Source organism: Epithele typhae, assembly GCF_022376455.1.
Source record: "Epithele typhae strain CBS 203.58 chromosome Unknown BXZ73scaffold_19, whole genome shotgun sequence".
Taxonomy (NCBI): Eukaryota; Fungi; Basidiomycota; class Agaricomycetes; order Polyporales; family Epitheliaceae; genus Epithele; species Epithele typhae.
Window position 1 is genome coordinate 220,598 of NW_025954210.1, and position 22,523 is coordinate 243,120.

Here is a 22,523-nt window from a genome sequence, read left to right on the forward strand (position 1 = left end):
GCCTTGGACGTGATCGTGCAAGATTTCGTGTCTGGAACCGACTGTCCACCGGCGACAGACGGCTCGCTCGCTCGAATCCACTGCGGCAGTGCAACGCCGGTACCGCGCGAACTTCGAAGGGAGGACGCCCCGAAGGCCCGCGCGCGGTGCGTCTCCGGCCCGATTGCCAAAGCTGATGTATTGGACGTATTGCACATATCCATCACAGCCGCACAGGACTTTCAATTGAAAATGGGGAGAGCGCACGCTCGAGGCTCGAAGCTATTTCGAAACTGTCGGGTCTAACTCTGGCTGCGGCGCGTCAAACAAGCTGAGGTCCTCACAGACGCGGCGCGGGAAGGGGATGTTTGTTAGACTCTGGAGAGCAGCGGTGAGCTTGGGAGATCTGTTGCTGGATCTATCACTTGTATTGCGCGGTTGATCGGTATTTCGCGCCCCCTGTGCCCACATCAACGCAAGAGGCTGACATAAGAGTGCAAATGATCCCAACTGCTGCGGAAATTCCCTTCTTCTTCCTCCTCCTCGTGCTCGCAGCTTCTCGTACTTCCGCATCCTGATCTTGCGGCGTGGGCTCCTACCGCGATCATAACTTCCTGAAGCCTCGACCACGCCGGCGCGCTCGTCCATAGTAATGCACGTCTCTGAACTAAGAAGACCACGGAAGATGGATCGAGGGTCATGGGAACAGGCGGCGCGAGAGAGATGGTCTGCAACGGACTCGGTGCGCATGCGATCAACGAGGACAGAATTGACGAGACCGTACGTTACCCCATGGGGAACTTCCTGTCTGTGCGTGTCTTGCGAGGTCAACGCCACCCATATCTATCGGTGGAGCGGGAACAGCCTGCGTCGCGGCGTGAGGCAAAAGACGACTGTCCCGCCGCGCTTGGGTGGCACTCGGTTTTACTGTCGTCGAGCATCGTGGCACCCGCGGCGGCAAGCATCAAGAACACTCGCACACAGTGGCACGCTCGTCTGGGCCACTGCGGCGCCCGCACCGGTCGTGCTGCCCACGCTGCCCGACGCACCCCCCACCGATGCAACCGTCAAGGCTGGCAGCAACGAAGCCCAGTGGATACGGGAGACGACCGGGTGAGTGGGAAAGACGTAACCGTGATGTTCGAAGGCTTGCGCCGGTGGGCGTCGAGGTCGATGGCTCTGGTCAGCGCAGCACTTTGCGGCGGCGCAAGGTGTTGCGCACCGTTCAAGGCTCCGCTCCCTGTAGTCTCGCCTTCCAGCCCAGATGTCAAGCTCGGGCGCGCGCGTAGTGAACAGGATCTCGCAAGGCATGCCCATCGTCATCTGTGCAGCGCGCCTTCTCCAGCGATAGCGCAAAGCACACAAAATCCACACTGGTGAGGTTCATTAACAGATATATATGTGCGTAACGTAATGATGAAGCGACCGGTCCGTTCGAAACCTTACCATGTCCGCGAACGCTCACGAGGACTGCAGGTGAGACCACACCGCCGCCCGAAGGCCCCGGAAGAACGACATGCCGCTCGCGAGCGACGAAGACGAGGCTGCCGCCGCGGTGGATGTCGCGGTCGCCGTGCCCGTGGACGTGACCGAGGTCGGGGGCACGATCGTGATGGGCGTCGCCGACTGCGCGGACGAGATCATCGAGTCCGTGACCGTCGTGACCGCGGGCGTGAACTGCGCGCCCGTCCAGGTCGCGGGCAGCGTGCCGACGGTGGAGGTCGCGGTCATCGTGATGACGGACGAGTAGGCGTCGAGCCATGCCTGCTTGCGCGCGGCGAGGAGGGCATCGGCCTCCGCCCACGCTTCGTCGGGGTCGAAGGACTGAGGGCGTCATCAGATGAAGCGTGAGAGGCTGTGGAACGGATTGCGTACAGTGAGGAGCTGGGTCGAAGTGCGGTAGAGACCGTCCGCGGGGTCCGGGTCGCCGTAGTCGAAGAGCTGGTACACGCTCCCCATGAAGTAGGCTCCCAGAAGCCAGTCGGCCCCTGAGGAAACGTGTGATGAGCATCCACTGTGGATCGCTGATCAAAACTGGCAAACACTAACCGGTAGCGTCCGCAATGGGCGCGCCTAGGACTGTCCCATAGCAGGTGTAAGTCCCGTTCAAGTCGATCTGGCCGAACGTCGCGTCGGCGGGGCGCAGCGGGTAGGATGCGTCCCTGGTAAGGCCCAGTCAGTACATTCGAGATTCGCACAGAAGGCAGACGGAAGGAACACACCCGAAAACAAAGCTAATGTTCAGCTTCGTGTCGCAAGGTACCTTCCAGGCGACGTCGCCGAATAACTCGCTCTTCTCAGCACCCGGGATGTTTCCGTATATCTGCTCAGCGTAGTACTCGGGGCCGACAACTGAAAAGGAATGAGCGATGGTGTGCGAAGTCGCATATGACGGACACTTACTGAGACCGGTTCCAGTGTCGAAGAGCGCGACAGTGCTGCCTTCGGGCACGGCGACAGTGTAGTTCTTGTAGTTTGTAGCGTTCATGCCCGAGTGTCCTGTCAGCATGCGCCCGTTGGCAGATACGCCCGTCATAAAGGACGCCCATTGACCCCAGAGCGTTGGGCTCTGGATGACCGGGGCGTTCAGGATATCAGTCTTGTCCGCAAGGACGTTTCCTATGAGAAGGTGTGGTCAGCTCAAGCGTCGTACAAGCACAGCGACGGCCGCGCCTACCGATCGTCACGACACCGCCGTCGCCAAGGGTAGTGTAGGCTGTCTGATTCATAAGAAAGGTCATGTAGTTGGGCAGCTCGGGCTGGTGCTTGAACAACTGTCCACAACTCCGTAAGATATTGGGCGACGCACTGTGTTTCCAAAACGTACGTTGTACATCACGGGAGTGCCGTTGTCTGCGTACGACGAATTGGCGAGAGCCTGCGAGATCCGAGAGATCCCTGCTCTGTTATGCAGACGATGAGCTTTTGAGCGAACAGTGCCCTGAAATGGGAAAGCAACGCACCCGCCAATACCGATGACTCCAACAAATGCGCCAGGAAGAGTCTGGGTCGAATTGGTGACCACAGCTGCGAAGCGAAGTTCAACACTCGGTCCTCCCATCGCAACGAAGGTCGTACCAATTGCCTGGTTGTTGATAGTGTACGGACCGAGGGTAACATTTGCCAGGACAACTTGTCCCGGGGCGCTACCTCCGGCTCTTACGACAGACAAAAGGAAGTCAGATGCAGGTTCGCTGCAATGGGAACGTTGTTGACGTACAGGTAATCGAACGTGGCGTTTATCCCCGTGTCGATAACGTCGGGTGGCATGAGCCCACCCTGAGCGGAAGGACTGAACCATGTGTCGGAGCTTCCCAAGTCCACGAATACCTGCATGGCGATTGTCGTTGAGACGTCGGCGGCTGCCGATCGAATAAGGAGAGATGCCCACCTGGTAAGGAGCCCCGTTCACGTAGAGTGTGACGGTGTAGTGGACGTCGAACGCGTTGGTGAAACCGAACGAGCGAGACGAGTTGTCATTCGACACAGAAACTGGGTACACGGCTGAGCTGTGGTTAGCCTGCGACCTGCCAGACACAGCAAGACCTGAGGCGAGGGAGAGAAGAGGTGATAATGATGCGAGCACGCCAATGCGCATATTAGGAAGTATCGAGTGAAGCAAGAAAAAGGGAGGGTAAGGTGACCTCCTGATGGAAAGAGACAAGGAGGAGGGGGGAGAATGCGGAGAACAGGTGTGTAGGGACGTACTTTATGTCTCAGGCGATCGGCGCGACGCCTCCGCCAGGATCGGAGAATGCGCGTGCTGCGTGCGCAGTCGACGCGCTCGCTGTCAACGGGGGCTCGGCTGCTGCTGAGGAGGCGTCGTGGCACACCCGTACGCGAACTCTGTGGGTGTGCAAGATGTGGTGCAGTGCATATGGCTCCATGGGGTGCTTCTTGTGCGCCACAGCGTGGGTGTATGAGTGTGAGCAATGAGTGGACGTGATCTTGGCATCCAAGAATCTCACATTGAAGGCGTACCATTGAGCCCGTGAGGCCATCTAGAGCCGCCGTGTTCACAGCGTGTGTTGACCGGTCTTGGCGAGTGAGAGAAGCACAGCGTGGCGACTGGGGCACGGCGGGGGCGAGGAGACGACGACGTGGCGGTGAAGTGGGCGAGACGCCCGCAGCACGCATGGCCATGACGTCATAAACAGCGAAATAAAGTCGAATGCGGCGCATTTTGTGAATCGGTGATACATGACTGACGTTGTACATGAATCGCGGGCCATTACTGCTCAGTAGAGTCAGAATGAAGTTCGCACAGCATGAACTGTGACAGCGATATCAAGTCTCCGGTTCGAATCCTGATCGACGACACGATGGATCCGATCATGGGGATACCAAAGAACATCGGCATAAGACGGTACTAGTGCCGATATGTTCCTTTTTCAATCCAAGAAGAACCAGGTGACTGCAGGTGGACATATCAGCTGGAGAATGCGTGAAAGCCTCGCAGAGGTGAGTAGTACTCACTGGGAAGAATACCTTGCACCTCCTGGCCGAGGGATTCAAACGCCGCAACTGACAGATCGAGATCGTTCGCTCCCGGGCAAGTTGGACATGCGTCGGCGACAGTTACCTCAACCGTCTTGTTATTCATTGTGTTCGTGATTCGCATGCGTTTGGAACACAGGGGAGATTTGGCATTTATCGGACCGTACATCGTCGGCGCTGTGTGGGTAATGCGAGTATTGATGAGCGACATTGGCTATGGGCCAGCGCCGCGGGACATTTGTACGTACATAGTGCAGCGATAAAGTCAAAGTCTTGGTGGATGGAGCCGCAGGCACCTGCAATACCCCCCTGAAAGAAGAACGTTGCGCTGATACGAGATGCTTGATTTAGTTTCCACTAATGATCAAGGGCAATTACAAGTGAGTACTTACTATCCAGTAAATATTTCAGTACGAGACACCAACGCGATTGCAGTGGCACTTGCGGTAGCTGTGAATACAGTGGTGATGGCGGAGAACCGCATGACGACGAGCTTTTTGAAAGAAACGTTGATCGTTAGGCGTAGAAATAGAGCTTTTTGAAAGATTATTGACCTGGGGACGTAAGGTGGAGTTCGCTTAGAGACCTGAATGGATGTCGGATGTGACATGGACAGGAAGTTCACAACGGTGTGTGCGTGCCTTATGTACCACATATGAACCCTTTCCTTTTCAGCATAAGTGTCTCTAGACGAGAGGCTATCGGCTTCGTGTCCATATTTAAATCAGTCGCATCACATCCGCGACAGTTGGCCCTGGAAACACAGGAAGTTTGCGTGTGATCATGAGCGTTCGGTACGCGCGGTGGACAATAATAAGCGCTCACGTATGTATATGCTCTGCGCGTCCAAGATGAGGCCTAGGCTCCGGAGATGAATCCCGTATGTTTCAGAAGGCCATAGTAGTTGGAGTAGGGCAAGAATTTCAGCCGCGGTATACACCCAATTCATCTGCATTCCCAGCGCCACGCCACACGATCACTGAACCAATGTTCGGGAGACCGGACTTGCATTCGGTTGCTCTCCGTTCCTCTCCTCCCGGACCCGGGAGTCAAAAGTACCGACCGACGCCGCCGCAAATGCCACCATGAAACAGATGAGTAGTGCCATACGTCGGCGAGGACGGAGGTCGTGGAAGTGGCAAGGGTAGAACAAATTCATGTGGGTGTAGCATGAACGCGTACCAGTGTCTCATCCTTGAACTCGAGACAGAACTCAACGATGAAGACCACGCGCTCTATCAGCGCAACCTTCTTTCGGGCGTCGTACCACGCCCCAGGGACTCGCACTTCCGGGCTTAGAAACAGAGGAGAAGGAGGGAGAATACGGAGGACGGGTGTGCAAGGACGTACTGTACTATGTCTCTGGCGATCGGTGCGACGCCTCCGCCAGGATCGGAGAATGCTTGTGCTGTGCGCGCAGTCGACACGCTCGCTGTCAACGGGGGCCCGGGGACGGACGCTCTGTGGATGTGCAAAATGTGGTGCGGTGCATGTGGCTCCAGATATGGGGTGCTTCTTGTGCGCCATGACGTGGGTGTATGCGTACAAGCGATGAGTGGAAGTGATCTTGGCATCGAAGAATATTGTCAGCCAGTCCTGTTGAGTCTTAAGCAGAGACAAGACTCTGACTCGGATGTACTCCCTCGCCGAAAAACAGTATCAGCTTGAGCAGGTGACCAGATGTGCTCATCTAATCTAATCTACTCCGACTCGGGCCCCAAGAAAAGCCGCAATAGACGCCTACTCCTGTGTCTGCCTCCTCACGTACCACCACATACCGAGTCCACAGGTAACATACCATCTAAAGAAAGTCGATGGGCGTATGTGATAATTAATATTCCCTTTTTTCAGCAGGTGGATGCTCCTTATTTAACCCCGCACACTTGTCAAACTCCGTTCGACGGTACTCATCTGCAAGTTCAGAGCAAGTGCTATCTTGCAGGTATTACTTATGTTGACGTTCTGATCCATACATTTCCAGGTTCCCGCCATGGCACTCATTATCGATCGTCTCAATGACGATATTCTCCTCCTCATCCTCTACTATCTCCAGAGGCGAGACCTCCGCGCCTTGTCGCTCACCTCCAAATACCTCCATACGATTTCCTCTCCAAAACTCTGGACAGTCGCTTTGATAGACCGGGATTTCTCAGTCTTTCGGTGGCACGAAAACATTGGCACCAATGCTCGTCATATCCGTGAGATGGCGATCCATGTCGACGACAAGGCACTGATGCTCCCCGATGTCTTGTTCGCAACCACGAACATCCGTTCCCTCGAGATATCCTGTATTTATCTCCACTTTGACGACCCGCGTCTTTCTACAGCTCTTTCAGGGCTGTGCGAGCTCCGGACACTCTCTTGTGTCGAGGTCCAGGACAAAATGCTGCCGATGATCCAAAGCATCCCCTCTCCCAATCTCACAAGCCTCTGTTTACGCTACCATGAAAACCAAAACGTTTCAGATCACCTCCCCTCTCTCATCTCAGCCATCAGATCCTTCCCTCGTCTTTATGCTCTCATTCTGCAGTACTTTATGCCGACTACCGCTGTTGACATCGCCAGCTACCCGCCATTCCCCTCCATTCAACAGCTCACCCTCGACGGCGTCAACAGGCCTGCGACAGACCTCGTTTATTTGTGCCCCAATGTCACCTCCCTGGAACTTTGTCTCGACCATCCTCGCCAAGGGGATCCTCACGAATCCCAACCGAGATGGCGCCCCTCGCAGGCGATCCCTCGACTCACCCTCACGTTTCCGACCACGGAGGTCGGAGACCTCATGGTCTCGTTACTGGGACACCGAGGCTTGTGCGCGACACACCTTCGACTCGAATCCATTGTCTGGGAGTTCACAGATGACGGTATCTCGTACACGGAGCACGAACCCGCGTGCCGACTCCCGCGCGTCCTCGCTGTGCTCAAGCCGCTCTCCCTCTACCTGGAGATATCAGCGACGGGGAACACGAAGCTTTCTGATCGCACGGGAACCCTCTGGCAAGAGGTCGCCGCAGCTGCCCCGCGTCTGCGTGCGCTCGTGCTCCATGTGGACACGTGCAGCGACGATACCAGATGGTTTCCCCCGGTACGTCGCGCTCAGCCTGATCCGAGCGCGCCCCTTGCTCACCGGATATCCCCCACACGCCAGGATGCGCTCGCGGCGGAGCTCGCCCGGCTCCCGCTCGTCTGTGTCCATCTCAAGGCGGACCCAGAAATGCTCGGGGGGTCGAAGGGCCAAGCGGAGCGCCCACGCCTCCGCGCGCTCGCCGCGTTCCCCGGGAGGCTCGCCGCGGCCATTCCCACACTGCGCGTGGTGGGCGTATCGGACGGGTGGCGCGAGTCGGAGGGCATGCGGTCCGAGCGGTGGTGGCGCGTCGAGCGCGAGGACGGCGACGGCGTGTCGCGATGGCTGTTCGAGCTCTGGCGCGAGGACGGGGAGCGTGCGCTGCGGCTCGTGCAGAACGAGGCGTTCTGTATGTCTGATCTTGATGGTGAGTACATAGTTTGGTTCCGGTTTTGTCCCGCGGCTGACTTGTGTTCCTGTAGACATCTACTCAGAGAAGTGCTGTTACGTGCGGGGGTAGTGGGGAGCACGAGCGCGCCACAAAAACGTTCCATGCGCTCCACATGAAGCTCGTTGCGGCGCTCACGGCGTCGCGCGCACTAGAGGCCATATGGGAAAACGCCGTGAAATATGTGACCTCCTAAAATGCCTAGTTTATTTGTGAATTCCAGGAATCAAGATGTGGAGTGTGGAGCTCGTAACCCACATGAGGCATGCCGGACAGTATTTATAAATGAGAGTGATTGGGAGGAACATAGTCACGGCGGGCTCTTGCTGCTTCGCGTCGCGCACGCGCTGTCAAATCCATTCCTCCTCGAATTCGCCAAAGAGCGCTTGTCGGAACTCTGGGATGCGTCGACCTGGGATGCGTCGACCTGGGATGCGTCGACCTGGGATGCGTCGACCCCAGAACCAACGTATCCATCCACCCGCTCGACATTCACTCCGTTGTACCGCTCCGCGATGCCCGCACAATGGGTGTACCCTAGCATACCGGGTGAGTCGCGGCCTCTTCTGGAAACTGGTCCGATTATGCTGCTGCGACGTTCAAACGGTCCGAAAAATGTCCACGCGTCGCTCGCCGTAACATCCTTGCAAGTAGAATCACCTCCCCCACTAGATCCTCCGTGGGACGTTGCGCTTCATCGCGCGCGACCGATACCAGACGAAAGCTCCCACAACCACTGCAAGCCCCACGAATCCTCCGATGACGCCTCCTACAATCGCGCCCACATTCCCTGCAGGCGAGGTCAACTTCCACCAGAATCAGTCCAACACCACACTCACTGTGCTTCCCGCTCGTCGACGCCGTCGTTGTGGCAGGTCGCACGCGGAAGTAGTCGATCGCGAAGAACGAGCCGTAGTCCAGCGCGAACGTGACGTTCGTGAGCGGAAGCGCAGATTCCGCCTGGACCCCGAAGAAGAGCTGCGGCGGCGGGAGCGATGCCACGAAGTCCGCAATGCTTGAGTAGTTCGACGGGTCGCCGACCCCGGTCGTGTTGTACCAGACCTGGTACTGACTGAAGGCCCTAGCGTTGAAGTTGAAGATGGCTTGGGGGGTTCGGGTTCCGTCTCCTTCGCCTGCATGAGCGAGCACCCATCCGTACACCTGGAAGTCGCTGAGAGGCGTGTCTGCGAAGTGGTGAAAATCAGACTCGGAAGCAGGAGTCAGGAGCGTACCACTCGCATCAAAGACACCAAAAGTCCCGCGTAATTGGCCGCTGAAGTCCTGGGATACGTTCGCGGGGGTTGTGGTGTACGCGACGGTGCCGTTCAGGAAGCTCGAGCTGCCGTTGTCCAGGTAGCTCCATAAACCGTTGAAAGAAAGTCGAGGGTCCGCCCCGACCGACCCGTCAACGCAGACAAATCCATCGTTGGTGTTGCACTGGGTAGCATTCATCGTGATTTCAGGGCGGCAGCAGGGAATCGGGCTATCTGTGGAGTCGGGGAGGAAGGACAATCATGCCCGAACCGTAAATTCCACTGCGTTATGAAGAAATCAATCGCGTACTCACGCTGTTTAGAACTTTGCGGCAGTGCGTTTAACCTTGGTTTGACACAACAGGCACGACATGAGATGAGATTGCGGACCTGTCACCTAGAAGCCGTAGTATTTCAATGGCTCTGAGGATGAGTCTCTCGCAACGTTCGCTTAAGTATGTCGCACCGTCAAGAAGATATTTGAGACTTGAGCTCATATTGGCCATTGGGAATGCATGTTCCACGATATGTACGCAGATCGTGTCCGGGGGTCAAGTTACTGTCGATGGTAGGGATGAAAAGACGTTGAGTCAAATGGCTGGGTGAGGCCCGTCCACGTCCAGATATCCTCTATCTAAGCGCTAAGATCCTCATAATACACAAGGCAAGTCTCCGCCCGCCGCGGCGCGCCTCTGCCATTCCGGATTCCCTCTGACGAGGCCTCAGGCCTCGGGCATCAACTCCCGAAATGCCGTTTGCCCCCCGAAGTCGCCGCCCACAACACCGCCCCCATCCGAATATCCGCAGGCGCAGAGCAGGGGACGGGGAGCCAGACGGGCCGGGGGAGGCGCGCTACTACGCGCTCGACGACGGGGACGGTGGGCAGGATGCTCACGGGGCACGTCGCCTCGGCCGTGCTGCAGAGAGGACGGTCTGACGCTGTCTGCGACGGAAAGTCACGTCAAGACGCAGCCGCGCAGGCTCGCGGACGCCTGCAGGAGCGTACTTAAGCAGTGGAATGCGGCGCGCAGCGAGCCTCCGCTCGCGCCCCGCACGATCGTCGGCGGCGGCCGAAACCCTGGCGCGGGCATCGCAGTGGATCCTGTACCAGAAGGTCGAACGCTCGCGCTCAGACAAAATCCTGACGCTAAGAAAATGGAGAGGCTCACCAAGGAATGGGAGTTCTACGGGGCGGGGCGGCAGGGGAGTGGTGCACTCCGGCCGACGTTCCGGGCGGGCCCGTCTACCGTGTCACAATATGAAGCCGCGGCGAGCGCGGGCGATGGTATACAAAGCGAAGCTGCTCAACGTCCGATGGAAAACAACATGCACGTCCAAGCTATCGTCATCCAAGCTCAACCCCCACGCGCTACTCATGGAACCCCGCGATTGTCCGTGTCGGCCGCCGCGCCCCGCGTGTCTGTGGGATGGAAAAGTACGGCGGCGGCAGCGTCGACATCGACGCCCCGTCGTCTCCGTCGTCGTCGTTGTCGTCCAGCAAGCCCCGGCCGAGGCTCACGCCCCCGTCCGTCTCGTAGCGTGGCCCGCGTCTTCGCCCGTTGTCCGCGGAAGGCTGAGATGGAGGGGGCGCGTAGGCCTCCGGGATAGGTGTTGGGGGCGCGCGCGACACCGCGGCAGCGGGGTCCTTAGCGCGTCTTCGCTGTGGCTCGCGTGCGGGCCCTGCTTGAAAACCGGCGCCAGTAGGGTTCGAAGCGTGCCATGTGGGCGTTGCGTCTGGTGGAGATGCGGCCGGCTGCGCGACGGGCGATGAAGGCGCGGAGCGCATGTCGAGAATGCGCTCCGACGCGCTGTGCGTGGTCGCGTGCGCGTGCGAGACGTCGCTCCCACTGGACTGCGCGCTGAGCCCGGCCTTCTGTGGGCGAAGGAGCGCACCCGTGCTGCCGCCGGAGAGCGACGGCAGGACGCCCGACCCCGACGCGCCGCCGCCAGACCCACCCGGAGAAGCGGCACCCTTCTCATTGGGATCGAGCAAGAACCCGTGCGCTGCAGCGCGTCCCGGACGTGAGATCGCGCAGAGAAGAGCTGAGGGAAAGATCGACGCACCGACGCGCCTGGATCGCCGCCTCCGGCGCAGCGCCCACACCAGTGCCGCCGCCGCGAGCGCGAGGAGCGCGACAGCTCCAATGACCGCGCCTGCCACTGCACCTGCAGGAACGCCGTGCTTGTCTTGGGCCTGTGCGGCTGCGTTGGTGTTTTGCGGGGTGCCGACGGCTCCGCTCGAACTGCCACTGCTGCCGCTGTTACCGGGGGTGGCAGTGGTAGACGAAGCCTGCGATGTGAATGCCATCGTCGTCGTCGTCGTGGATGTATTGCTGATGACCGTCACAGACGAGCTCCCGATAGAGGATGAAGTGGATGTGCTCCCGCCTGGGACGCGAAGTCAAGTTAGCGCGCGGCGCGGACCGCGAACGGAACAGGACCGACTCTGAGCACGCACCTACAGTCCCTCTAGAACTCGTCGTCTCACCCGTGTTGGTCCCCTCCGTCGTCGTCCCCCTCGTGACCGAGGTCCCCGACGCCGTCGACGACGTCCCCACCGAGTCCGTCGTCGTTCCCACGTCGTCGCCCGTCGCGAACACGAACGTGTCGAGGAAGAGCGTCACGCCTTCGTTCGTGCCCACGAGCGTGTGCGCGCCGCGCGCGAGCCCGCTCGCGACGAACATGACGAGCGGGTTGTCCGGGGAGCCGTCGGTTATCTGCGCGTACGTCATGGACGCGCCGCCGTCGACGGACCAGGTGGACGCGTTGAGCGTGCTCGCGTTGGTGCCGCCCGCGAGGGCTTGCCAGCCGAGCACTTGCACGCCGGTCCCTGGGCGAGTGCAGAGTCGGCATGCGGAACGCGGGGGAAGGAGAACGACACGGGGGAGGGGGAGGGGGGACGTACCGTTGAACTTGACGGTGGCCGTGTCGCCGGTGTCGTACGACGCGGGCTCGCCGAGGAAGAGCCACCCGCCCTCGTAGTCCGCGTCCGCGACGCTTGCGGAAACGGTATTTGACATTGCGCTGCGTGGGTCGTCCTAGGGCTGCAGGGGACACGAAAGAAGAGAAGCGCGAAGCGATGGCTTCTCCAGTGAACACAAGTACTTCCGGAAAGCGCGGGTTTCAAAGTCAAGCAGGCGGGACGCAGGAAGACGGGGAGAAGAAGAAGGTCCAAGCGCAGCAGGACGAGCAAAAGGCAAAGTACGATGCGGAGATCATGCGCCAGGACGCGACGGCCGTTCGGGACCTGAGGCGCCCATGTGGGCGGTGGATCAGGCACGCCATCTCATGAGACGTCAGGCATTTGATTTCGGCGGGCACGGCGCCGGGTGCAACAACGCAGCAATGCATGCGTCGATGTTACTTACAGCCGTTTGCATACGAACGCGGAATCGTGATTTCGCAATTTTCGGGAGACGCCCAGGCACCATGCGCAGATGTGACTCACGCGTCACGACTCGCGCTTGTGGCATGTCGAGCTCGAGGAGTCCTCCGCGATGCAGCTCGATGCAGCTCGCGCGCGCATCTTGAACCTGAACTTGACGGCCTCCGCTGGACCGCTGCGCTCAATGCCGAAAAAGCTGCCATCATGATGCAGCGCAAACTCCACAAGCTCCTTCGCAGCTTCGCCCATCAGCACTTCTGGTGGCGCGCCTGGCGCACCGCGCTCCGCCGCCTCCGGTCTGGCTTCACGTCCACCCCCTACCCGCTCGACCTGCCGACATGGGAGGCCCCCCGGCGCCAGGCGTGCTCACCGTGTCGCGCAAAAAGGCGTTTGAGTGCGCATCAATGCCTGCACGTTCGAACGGCGGCTTGAACGGCGGTGGCGAAGTTTGGGGAGGAGCACGGGCGCGGCACACCTAACAGGAGACCGATCACCCCAACCCTCATATCAAACTGGAAGGGACTCTCGTCCAAGTTCCAGAAGGTGGCGATGCATGTGCGCACGGTGATTTGAGTTGGAGGTGTTTGAGTGCATGGGGACTGGGTGTGGGACCGGAGCTTGGACGTCGCACTGGGGAAGTAGCTTTGTGAGGGGACTGTGTGACGGTGTATCATTGCACCACAAAACGACGACGACGAGGCCCTGGCTGTAATGCATATGCACTTCTCCACACCTCTTGCAGCTTCTTCCCAGTGACCTCGTGTACGACCACTGTCACTCGGCCACGGCTTTGGCCTCTTTCGACCCACTTCGCCCACGCTCAGCATGCTGCACCTTCGCCGCTTCGGAATGTTCTATTGATCCACGGCTCTCCCGCCATGTACGCCCGCCAGAAGGTCTGCGGCGAAGGTAGCACCGGGGGCGTCTGCGCACTCCCAGCCAGACTTCCGCGCGCAGTAGTGGAAGCTGTCCGGGGGTATCGCGGGGGTGGCCGGCGCCGCGAGCCTTGGCTCGGACAGTTAGGCGTCGCGGGGCGCGGGATGCGACTGGACTGGTGCTGCTCTTGCGTGAGCGTGGGGATAGTAGGGCGCACCACCCTGGGTGTCCAGGCTGACTGAGTGAGTGGTGGCAGGAAGCCCTCAGAGGTGTGCCCATCGGGGGCGGGGTCTAGATCCGCAATGGTGAGGGCGGGGTATGGCTTCGGGAGTCCTGCATGGCTGGGGAGGACGTTTACGTCGGCGGTGGGTTGGTGGTGCTCTTGCGACATGGTCGTACGCGATACTTACCCGACTTGCGCAGGGCGTCGTGGAGCTGCTGAAGGACCCCTGCGCCAACGAGGACGGGGGCGCCGCCGCTGATGGTGAATGTGTAGAGGCGTGCCAGGTCTGCGCGAGCGGGCTAAGGCCTCTGGGAGTGTTAAGACGGTCGTCCCGCACACGCGCGAGCCACATCGCGGAGGACAGCACTTCCCGACGTGCACGCCCGTGGGATCCTGGGACGTGACGCGCGAGTCACATCTGTGCAAGGTGCCTGGGCGTCTCCCGAAAATTGCGAAATCACGATTCCGCGTTCGTATGCAAACGGCTGTACGCTCTTGCTGGAAAGGGGTATGCCGAGATAGAATCGGTCTCGGTGGCGATGAAGCTTGAGCTACCAAAGAACGGACTGGTTGACTAGCAATCTACATACAAAAGTTGATCAATGAGGAAAGGAAAAGGGTATACTACAGGTGTCGCCCCCAGTGAGCTCTCATTTCGGTGGAAGCGTACCCACGAACCACAGATTCACGCTTGGAAGTGGAACCGTTCTAGTGAAGAGGACGACCGCGTGCACAAAATGACATCACACGCCGACGGACTCGCCAACGGTAGAGTGAAGCTGCGTTCTGGACAAGGCGGCGTCGCTTCTGGTAGAACCATGCCGGAGCGCCAAAAGCGCCCCCGAGCCGAAGTTCGAGGACGGTACGTATTTGCCGATCAAGAGGACGCCGTCGGCATCCGCTCTCTCGATGACGGTTTCGGTCTCGGAGAAAAGCGTCTGCGATCTGGGAAGCCCCGCTGAAGACGGCCAGCGAGACGACGGCGTCAGAACAGAGTCCACGAGACAGGGTGAGTAATAAAAGAACGCACGAGATACTACGATTAGTCGTCCCCCGCGGCGGCGGCGAAGCCATATGGCGATGAAAATGATGATGAGAACGACGAGGACGATGGCGAGCACTGCCACACTGATGGCGACCTTGACGGTTGAAGAGGGCGGGGGTACAGAAGCTGGGGGCACAGGCGGGGTCGTCGTAGGCGACGTTGAAGATGACGATAGGGAAGTGGAGGCAGCAGACGAAGCTGAAGATGATGACAAAGGCGTAGGGGTCTGGTGTGACGTTGAACTAGTGGTATTGCTGGAAGCTCTACTTGTGGAGCTCGTAGTTGCTTTGGTCGACGACAGCGAGGATATTCCTGAAGGCGAGGAGGGGACGAAGGTGGTAAGAGTAGAGGAGTGACCCCTAGAGGAAGATATAATAGTGGTCGTGGGGTGTACTAGTGTCGAAGTTGAGGTGAGGCTGCTGGCACTTGCCGTGGGAATGCCTGGGGCCAACCCTCCTTGGGAGTTTACACCGACGTTGAAGTTGTGTAGGGTAAGCGCCACACCCCCATTGTGCACGGTCAGCGTATGGTCTCCAGCAGGGAGTGAGGTCGAGAAAAGGGTGATGAAAGAATCTGGTGTTGTAGGGGGGATCTCGGTGTTTTTCGACAAGCTGCCGTCTTCTAGGATGTATGCTGACCATCCGTCCAGGCCTTCGTTCAACGTGAGCTGTGCGCCCAGCACCTCAATGGACGTTCCTAGAATTGGCAACTGAGTGGTGGTGCGCATGCAGGCAACAAGAACCGCTCACCAGTAAAAACGAATGTGGCGTTATCGTATGGCGTGCGTGACACTTTCGTGTTCCCGCCGTTCTCGTACCAATGTCCATCTGGGATGAAGGTGACACCGGGTCCCAAATCGGCGTAGACGCAGCCGACGTCGCACATGATAGACGGTTAGATGATAATCTCCAGGATTGAAAAGAGTGTGGGGTGCGTGGAACAATTGCGAGGCACTAGGAAAGAGGACGAGGAGAGACGGGAAACCGCCTGTCGGTGCGTCTCCCGTGGTCCTATAAACGACAGGCAGGAATCGTCGTGATAGTGACATCTTCCTGAGCGTGCCATCTCGAAGCTTGCCCGGGCGCTGCGAAGGCTCACACGAGGTAACGACGACTAGGTACAGCCTGACAAGTACGAGGGCGTGATTGAGTGCAGCCGGCCGGTACACCAAGGCAACTCGGTCGGCGGATAGAGGACGGCCGACCAGGAAGATGACGGTCGCAAGTCGAAGACGATGGCATAGGCGCGCGCCCATCTGGGTTGTTTGGCGCTGTTGACACGCCCTCCGGGTCGACCAGATCCGGGGCAGGCGTGGTCGCTGGGGGAGGTGATCGTGGTCGCCGTCGTCGCTGACAACCGTTTTCCAGACCGCCTTTCCTGCACTTGCCAATACACAACAGACTCCGCCTCCCGCGGCGCGGCCACCGTCCTCTTCATCCCGCGACGGCGGCTCCGAACGGCGAACGCGTTCGCGATCAACATCTGCAATACTCATCCATGAACTGCGCCGCCTCTGATCGCACACGAAGGGAGATTGACGGTGCTCATCGTCTCGGCGCTGTGGAAGAACGGAGCGGACTAGCGTAAGCATATCTCCCTCGCTAGTCCCACGCCCTTCATCTCATTTTCTCGTCTGTTCCGCCCAGGCAGAGGCATTAAGTAGGGGACGCCACCCCTGCACGGACCTCCTTCCGCTTCTCCACCTTCCCCTCCGTTCTCCGCCCCTGTGTCTCCTCAAGGCACAGCGCCGCTTCAGGTCAGGCCCCGACTCACTCCGACCGATCATGCCGAACCTCACGCCCATAACATCAGAGAGCGCCCTCAGGCTTTCAGGGACCGGATCCCCTCCCATCTTGATGGGGCCGCGGACGCACGGTGAGTCTCGCTTTTAACTGCACATCACCCCCAGTGGCCCGTTTCTGTTTCCCCTCCCTCCCTCCTCCATGCTTCCGCCACCGTCCTGACCTCGTCGCCCCACTGCACCAATAGCTTTTGGTATCATACGCTCTTTAACCATTCCTTAAACCCCCGTCATTCGGTCCGTGCACCCCGTCAATCGGTGGCGCGCTTCAACTTTCGGTCATGACAACATGCCAGGCCGACTCGTCCACGCAGTGCATTCAAGCGGAGGGCGGCTCGGTTCAGTACTCAGGGAGCTGGGGCCCCCAACCATGGTCGGGCACCAGTACCGTGGAGGCCTCGTTCGTGAAAGGCGATACTGGGCGATTGACGTTCACTGGTGCGTGTCTTCATCGCTTCCTTTTCATCCGGCTGTTCGCGAACTCGATCGGCGCAGGGACGTCAATCGAGGTCTGGGGAGGGCAGGTCAACGGCAACGCCGGGCCAGGTCAGGGGAACTCTGCGTACACCGTCGACGGCGGACACGCGGGGTCGATCTCGGACCGCTCCCAGAACGCCCCGCAGAACCCTTCCCTGCTGTACAAAGCCAGCGGGTTGAGCAACGGGCAGCACACGCTCCAGATCACCAACAACGGTGTCACCCTCGGCCTCGACTTCTTTAAGGTCGGCCTTTCGCAGTCGTCCGGCAACTCTGGCAACTCTGGCAACTCCGGCAACTCCGGCAACCAACAGCAGCACACGACAACGCAACAGCAGCAGCAGCAGACGACGACGCAGCAGCAGCAGCAGACCACCGTCAAGACCACCCAGGCCCAACAGACCACCCAGGCCCAACAAACCACGCAACAACAGTCTCCCACCTCTTCCACCTCTTCCCAGGATTCGCCTGCCACAACTTCAGATAGCTTGCAAACCACGTCTCAGGATAGCAGCAACCAGAACACGTCCTCTTCCTCATCCACTTCCGGCGCTACTTCTACGACCGGTCAGCCCTCTCGCGTTCCTTCTCTTCCCATTTCATCATCGCTGACCGTCAATCTCACCATCAGGCCCTCCGTCAACTTCAACATCAACAGATGGCGTCAGCAACTCGAGTCCTTCCGCCGCCGCCGATCACTCATACACCTCATCCGGCACCGCGCTCGGCGCCGCAGCCACCGACACCAGCGGCGCGAATCACAGTGTCGGCGACAACAACAACAACGCGAACCCGACCGCCGCCGCCGCGCCCGCCGGTGCGTCCGGCAGCAGCAACAACACTGCCGCGATCGTCGGCGGGGTCCTCGGCGCGATCCTCTTCCTCCTGCTCATCATCTTCGCGCTCTGGTACGTCCGCCGTCGGAGGCGGCAGAAGACGCGCGGCATGCTCGCGCGCTTCGGTACGTCCCTCTCTCCCGCGCGTTGTTCCCCATCTGGCGGTATTTGCTCATGCGCTCGCGTTCCTGTCCCTCGCTATCCACTTCTTTGCCTCTCGCCCGCCCTCTTCACGCGCGGCGTCACCCTATCGCCTGCTCCTTGTCCGCACTCGGCCCTCCGCTTGTCCCCGCCCCCCGCTCTCGCCCGCAGACAACACGTTCATGGGCGGCGTCGCCAACCCGAACGTCGACCCGGATCTCGCGTACGCCTTCGCAGTGCACGAGAAGGCCCTGCACGGGAAGAAGGACGACGACGCGACGTACGGCTACTCGGACCAGCGCCTCTCCGGGGCGCCCTCCGAGGTCCCGACCCTCCCGCCGTACGCGTACCCGGACCAGCTCTCGCCCTCGTACGCCGCCCGGCCGACGCACGACTCGTACATCCTCGGCCGCTCCCCCAACTCCGGCGTCCTCCCACGCTCGCCGCCCTCCGGTCCGCTCGCCGCCGTCGGCGAGCACGCGGACGCGGACGCGAGCAGCGTCCAGATCGCGTACGAGGACGACGACGGCGTCGCGGCGGTGCCCGAGGGGCTGAGCGCGGACGGGCACTGGTTCGGGCGCCCGCCGTCGGTGCCCGTGTCGGTGTCGTCGTACGCGCCGTCGGCGCTCGACGGCTGGCCGCGGCCGCCCGCGGGCCCCGTCGGGCACGCGGTTTGACCCCTTCCCGCCCCCTCCCCTCCCTTCGCTCTCCCTCCCCCCCTTCTCCCCATTCGCGGACGAGCCTCTGGTGTGGGGACGGAAGGAGTGAGGGTCGGAGCGGGGGTTTTCTTTTCTGGCTCCGCGGTTCGATTGGGGCACTTGGGCGTTGGGGTGTGCGGACTGTTCAAACGTTCAACTCTTCTTTCTTCCTACACGCACCGTGCGCTCCCGCCTCTGTCGCGCCGTGTGCTGTTGTTGTTTTCGCACATCTATCTATCTATCGCCTATTTATGGCTTCGCCGGAAGCCTTTTTTGCCCACACCCTCTTGCTTGCAGCGCGAGCTTCGCAGACCAGCGTGCGAGCCGGCGAAGGTGCCTTGGCCATCCTTGGGCGTGACCTCTCTGGCCCATGTGGAGGATGGGGACGGTATCAGAGCATCATCATGTCCTTGACGGTGGGGATCGAGGCATGATGATAGATACCCGGCTCGGAGAAGGTGAGCAGACGCGGTCAACCTAATCTTATCTAATCTCCCACCAGGCTTCTCCGTCCCTTGTTTCACCGATCTCGATGGTAGTACCACCCCTGTCCTCCCCTTTGGGGGCTGGCACCCGACAACAAGTCCTCGCCCACGACCCCTGCGTCTGCGGCCAGCGCGTGGAGCTCAGGGCTGGCGGCCCGAGGGCGCCGCGCCGGGGGGTTGTACTCGCGTACGGAGGGGCACTGGCCGTACGAGGTGGCGGAGAGGCTGCGTGAAGACGAACTCTGGTCAGCGTATTGCTCGTGACCATCACTATTCACTACGCAACCTTCAAGGGTCGTCCTTTAAGAGGATCTCCAGCGCACGCATGTAATCCGCCTCTGCGATGCGCTCCACCTCTCGAGCCCCGTCTACGCAGACGACGCGCCACCTACGCCAAGGCTCTTGTTCATTCGCTTTGTTCGTTGTGCACTTGCCCTTGATCTCTCCGAGGTCCTCCGGCACATAGTCCTGTAACGCGCCGTCCCGGTCCACCCCAGCAAGTGAGCAAAGCTTCAGATGAGGGAGCACATCCAGAAGCAGCTGCAGAAAGGATTGCACCCCGCGCGCACGATACTCCTCGGTCGGGCGTATCTCCTCCCAAAGCGGCTTCTTCGGAGAAGGAGAATGCAGCGGATCGAGGATCGCCACGCTCATCCGCAAGGAGAGCTCCTCTAGCGAGAGATGGGAGAGCGCGGCCCCAATTCCTTCCTGCCAACAGCGACGTCAACCAAAGTCTCCAAACTGTCGCGTGCGAACCCACCAGGTCTCCCTCGCTCCACAAAAAGCTCGTCAGCGAGACCTCAAGCGACCGCAGGCGCGGGCAGAGCTCCGCGATCGACGCCCACAGCCGCGTCCCCGCAACGCCGCGGTTCGCACAGACGACGTGCTGCAGCCGTACTGGAGACGCCGATCGCAGGAGCACGGGCAGATAACCTTCTTGGTTGTACTCCTCCACAGGCTCCGAGCGCGGTGTGACTTCGAGGTCGAACCACTGTGCAAACGCGGTATGGAAGTAGGCTTCAACGGATACCCACACGCATGAGGGTTTTTAGACGTGGGAGGGCGACGAGGAGTCGGAGGAAGGATGGTGCGGAGTTGATGCTGGATCGTTGGGATAACGTAAGGGTCACAATGTTGGGTGGAAGTGATATAGTTTTGATCTCCTCATCGCCCACGCAAACCAGCTCGAGCGCGTGGAGTGCATGCAGTGATGGAAGGGATGAGGCCATCCGAGGGTCTGTACACATGCACCTGTAGAGGTGAGCGATGACAAGGCGGCGAAGGTTACTCGCCGCCTGGAGGATATCCATGATTTGGATCACTTGAGTGTCTACTACATCGTTCAACTCCGCACCGATGTCCCGTTGTATGAATCTGCGTCTCAAGAATGAATTTTCAGAGATGATGAGGTCTTCAAGGTACCGCGCGCGTGTACGGCCGTCTTCGGTCCTTCCGAGAATGTACGCGTGGAACCGCTGGAGCTGGGCAGGACTATCGCATTTTGCAGACGCCGCGACGCGGAGGATGGCCGCTTGGTACGCCATCCTGGATGTGGTCGCCAAGTTCATCGCATCTTGTCCGGTTAGATGAAGGGCGATCAAGTGAAGGACGTCCTCATTCCAAGTGCGGTGGAGCATTGTACGTATGCTGTGACTCGTTGAAGTCAGTTCGAGGGCTGCGATTGTGCTTTGAGGGGTCGGCAAATTTACCTGCTATTTCCGAGCGAAGTGGGAGGAGGTGAGGATGCAGGAGGAGAAGACGCCGGGCTCAGCTCACTCACGTAAGCATTTGGGAATCGAACGATGCTCCCAAATGGTCTTATCTTATCTTATCTTATCTTATCTACTACCGCTCCGACCGCCTGCTCATGTGAGTTGTTCAGAAACGAGCGATGCTATGTATTCCGCGCGAATCCCAGCCATACAAGATGATGTATAGGATACCTGCAGTCAAGGTGATCACCTCCCCTTCTCGATCATCAGCGCCGTACAATGTGCGCATGTTGCTCACATTTTTATGTTCTGTGTGTTCGGGTATTGTCTATTAAAGGACCCCGTCACTGGATAACGCTTTGAAAAGATAATCGGGGGTAAGACGCACAGGAGTGGCCATTTCACGTAGGAGCTACCATGAGGAAATTAGTGGCCTAATTCGACAACCTTGTGCAAACCAGATGCGCACACAATTTGCCGCCCATCGAACGCCGCGGCGCACACTACCCTCAAATCGCTCCTCTCGAAAGCGAACAGCTCCGGCTCTGACTTAGGGTTAATCAGCGAGCTCGTAGGTGACCTAGATCTGAGTGCCTTGCTGTTTGTCTTCCAAGGTACGTCTTTATCTTGTCCCCCTCGATCCAGTACATAGAAGGCCGAGTCTTCGTTCGCGCTCCAAGGCGAGTCGGTAGACGTCTTTGGCACGCTCCAAGCCAGCGCCCCAGAAGGCGGGTCCAGTTTCCTCGTAGACTTCAAGAACCCACACTTCGTCGGCCCCTCACCGCCATCCTCCCCATCCCGACTGTTCAGCTGGAACGGTACCGACGGGGCGCACGAGCTCGTCGCCCTCACCAGCGACGCAGACATCGCCATCGACGCCTTCCAGGTCGGGCTCGGGCCCGGGTCTCTCGGTGTGTACCTCCTCCTCCTATTTTCGCCGCAGGCGGAGGCTGAGACATGACTGGATAAGCCTCGTCGTCGCTCCGCTCGAGCGTGACGCGCGGCCTCGCGCGGGACACTGGCGGGGTAGAGCGCGCCGGGCTCGTCACCGCCGCGGCGCTCGACGGGCTGATCGTGCTCGCGCTCGCGGCGGTCTTCGTCGCGCTCTGGGTGCGCGAGCGGGGTGGGTGTGCGACCGGAAGGAAAGACCGGTGCGTAGCGCGCCCGGCCCTCTTCTTGTTGGAATCTGCTCACGTATGGCAAGCTCGATCGGTCGTACCTTACTTGTGCTTAGTCATCATGTAAATAGCCGCCGTCCCTCGTCCCGCACTCGCCTCACGCGTTTGCCCTTCACCACCACCTCGTTCTCCCCCGCGTCCGTCTGTACTCGCCTCCCGGTGCCCATAGGGACCAACCGCGTGGTATCGATTGCCTTTACCCCCTCGTCCGACCTCGTCCGAGCTGCCGACTTCTAACACTTCTTGTGTGATGTAGGCCGACGGGGTCTTTGACGCGGGGGCGGCTACGCGCAGAAGCGCAGAAGCGGGTTCAGCAAGCTTCCCCAGTGAAAGCGGATTCGATAAGCGCACTGAAGTTCAGCATCCCGAACGACGCGTCTTATCCGGGAGAACGAGGGTGACGAGAAAAGAGTCCAGAGTTGATG

At 59.7% G+C, this 22,523-nt stretch overlaps 8 protein-coding genes across 8 annotated transcripts; 3 read left to right on the plus strand and 5 right to left on the minus strand.

The window, feature by feature from the left end:
- Positions 1 to 1,440: 1,440 nt before the first annotated feature.
- BXZ73DRAFT_100691 (aspartic peptidase domain-containing protein) lies at positions 1,441 to 3,577 on the minus strand (the record flags this gene model as incomplete). The annotated part of the gene is made up of 11 exons (XM_048014651.1): positions 1,441 to 1,803; positions 1,855 to 1,967; positions 2,029 to 2,141; positions 2,202 to 2,331; positions 2,383 to 2,598; positions 2,657 to 2,753; positions 2,807 to 2,882; positions 2,943 to 3,006; positions 3,058 to 3,125; positions 3,200 to 3,309; positions 3,371 to 3,577. 11 exons carry the CDS (start codon positions 3,575 to 3,577, stop codon positions 1,441 to 1,443), a joined length of 1,557 nt encoding a protein of 518 aa, XP_047878616.1.
- An 831-nt stretch (positions 3,578 to 4,408) lies between these two features.
- BXZ73DRAFT_45749 (RlpA-like double-psi beta-barrel-protein domain-containing protein-containing protein) lies at positions 4,409 to 4,800 on the minus strand (the record flags this gene model as incomplete). Its single annotated transcript, XM_048019563.1, has 2 exons — positions 4,409 to 4,653; positions 4,725 to 4,800. Coding segments are annotated over 2 exons (321 nt in total), but the record flags the coding sequence as incomplete, so codon positions are not given.
- Positions 4,801 to 6,466: 1,666 nt separating this feature from the next.
- BXZ73DRAFT_100692 (uncharacterized protein) lies at positions 6,467 to 8,060 on the plus strand (the record flags this gene model as incomplete). The annotated part of the gene is made up of 3 exons (XM_048014652.1): positions 6,467 to 7,561; positions 7,625 to 7,967; positions 8,023 to 8,060. 3 exons carry the CDS (start codon positions 6,467 to 6,469, stop codon positions 8,058 to 8,060), a joined length of 1,476 nt encoding a protein of 491 aa, XP_047878618.1.
- A 238-nt stretch (positions 8,061 to 8,298) lies between these two features.
- On the minus strand, positions 8,299 to 12,261 carry BXZ73DRAFT_76989 (uncharacterized protein; the record flags this gene model as incomplete). Its single annotated transcript, XM_048022560.1, has 8 exons — positions 8,299 to 8,525; positions 8,828 to 9,475; positions 9,556 to 9,587; positions 10,137 to 10,382; positions 10,615 to 11,245; positions 11,306 to 11,629; positions 11,700 to 12,071; positions 12,147 to 12,261. 8 exons carry the CDS (start codon positions 12,259 to 12,261, stop codon positions 8,299 to 8,301), a joined length of 2,595 nt encoding a protein of 864 aa, XP_047878619.1.
- A 431-nt stretch (positions 12,262 to 12,692) lies between these two features.
- On the minus strand, positions 12,693 to 15,655 carry BXZ73DRAFT_76990 (uncharacterized protein; the record flags this gene model as incomplete). Its single annotated transcript, XM_048022561.1, has 9 exons — positions 12,693 to 12,956; positions 12,997 to 13,034; positions 13,102 to 13,281; positions 13,461 to 13,835; positions 13,913 to 14,011; positions 14,396 to 14,433; positions 14,485 to 14,683; positions 14,756 to 15,466; positions 15,520 to 15,655. 9 exons carry the CDS (start codon positions 15,653 to 15,655, stop codon positions 12,693 to 12,695), a joined length of 2,040 nt encoding a protein of 679 aa, XP_047878620.1.
- Positions 15,656 to 16,852: 1,197 nt separating this feature from the next.
- Positions 16,853 to 18,702, plus strand: BXZ73DRAFT_100696 (uncharacterized protein; the record flags this gene model as incomplete). Its single annotated transcript, XM_048014653.1, has 3 exons — positions 16,853 to 17,615; positions 17,680 to 18,009; positions 18,197 to 18,702. 3 exons carry the CDS (start codon positions 16,853 to 16,855, stop codon positions 18,700 to 18,702), a joined length of 1,599 nt encoding a protein of 532 aa, XP_047878621.1.
- Positions 18,703 to 20,227: 1,525 nt separating this feature from the next.
- Positions 20,228 to 20,845, minus strand: BXZ73DRAFT_45859 (uncharacterized protein; the record flags this gene model as incomplete). The annotated part of the gene is made up of 1 exon (XM_048019587.1): positions 20,228 to 20,845. The coding sequence occupies one exon, from the start codon at positions 20,843 to 20,845 to the stop codon at positions 20,228 to 20,230; it is 618 nt and encodes a 205-aa protein (XP_047878622.1).
- Positions 20,846 to 21,135: 290 nt separating this feature from the next.
- BXZ73DRAFT_100698 (uncharacterized protein) lies at positions 21,136 to 22,335 on the plus strand (the record flags this gene model as incomplete). The annotated part of the gene is made up of 4 exons (XM_048014654.1): positions 21,136 to 21,201; positions 21,573 to 21,831; positions 21,891 to 22,043; positions 22,268 to 22,335. 4 exons carry the CDS (start codon positions 21,136 to 21,138, stop codon positions 22,333 to 22,335), a joined length of 546 nt encoding a protein of 181 aa, XP_047878623.1.
- Between the last annotated feature and the right edge of the window lie 188 nt (positions 22,336 to 22,523).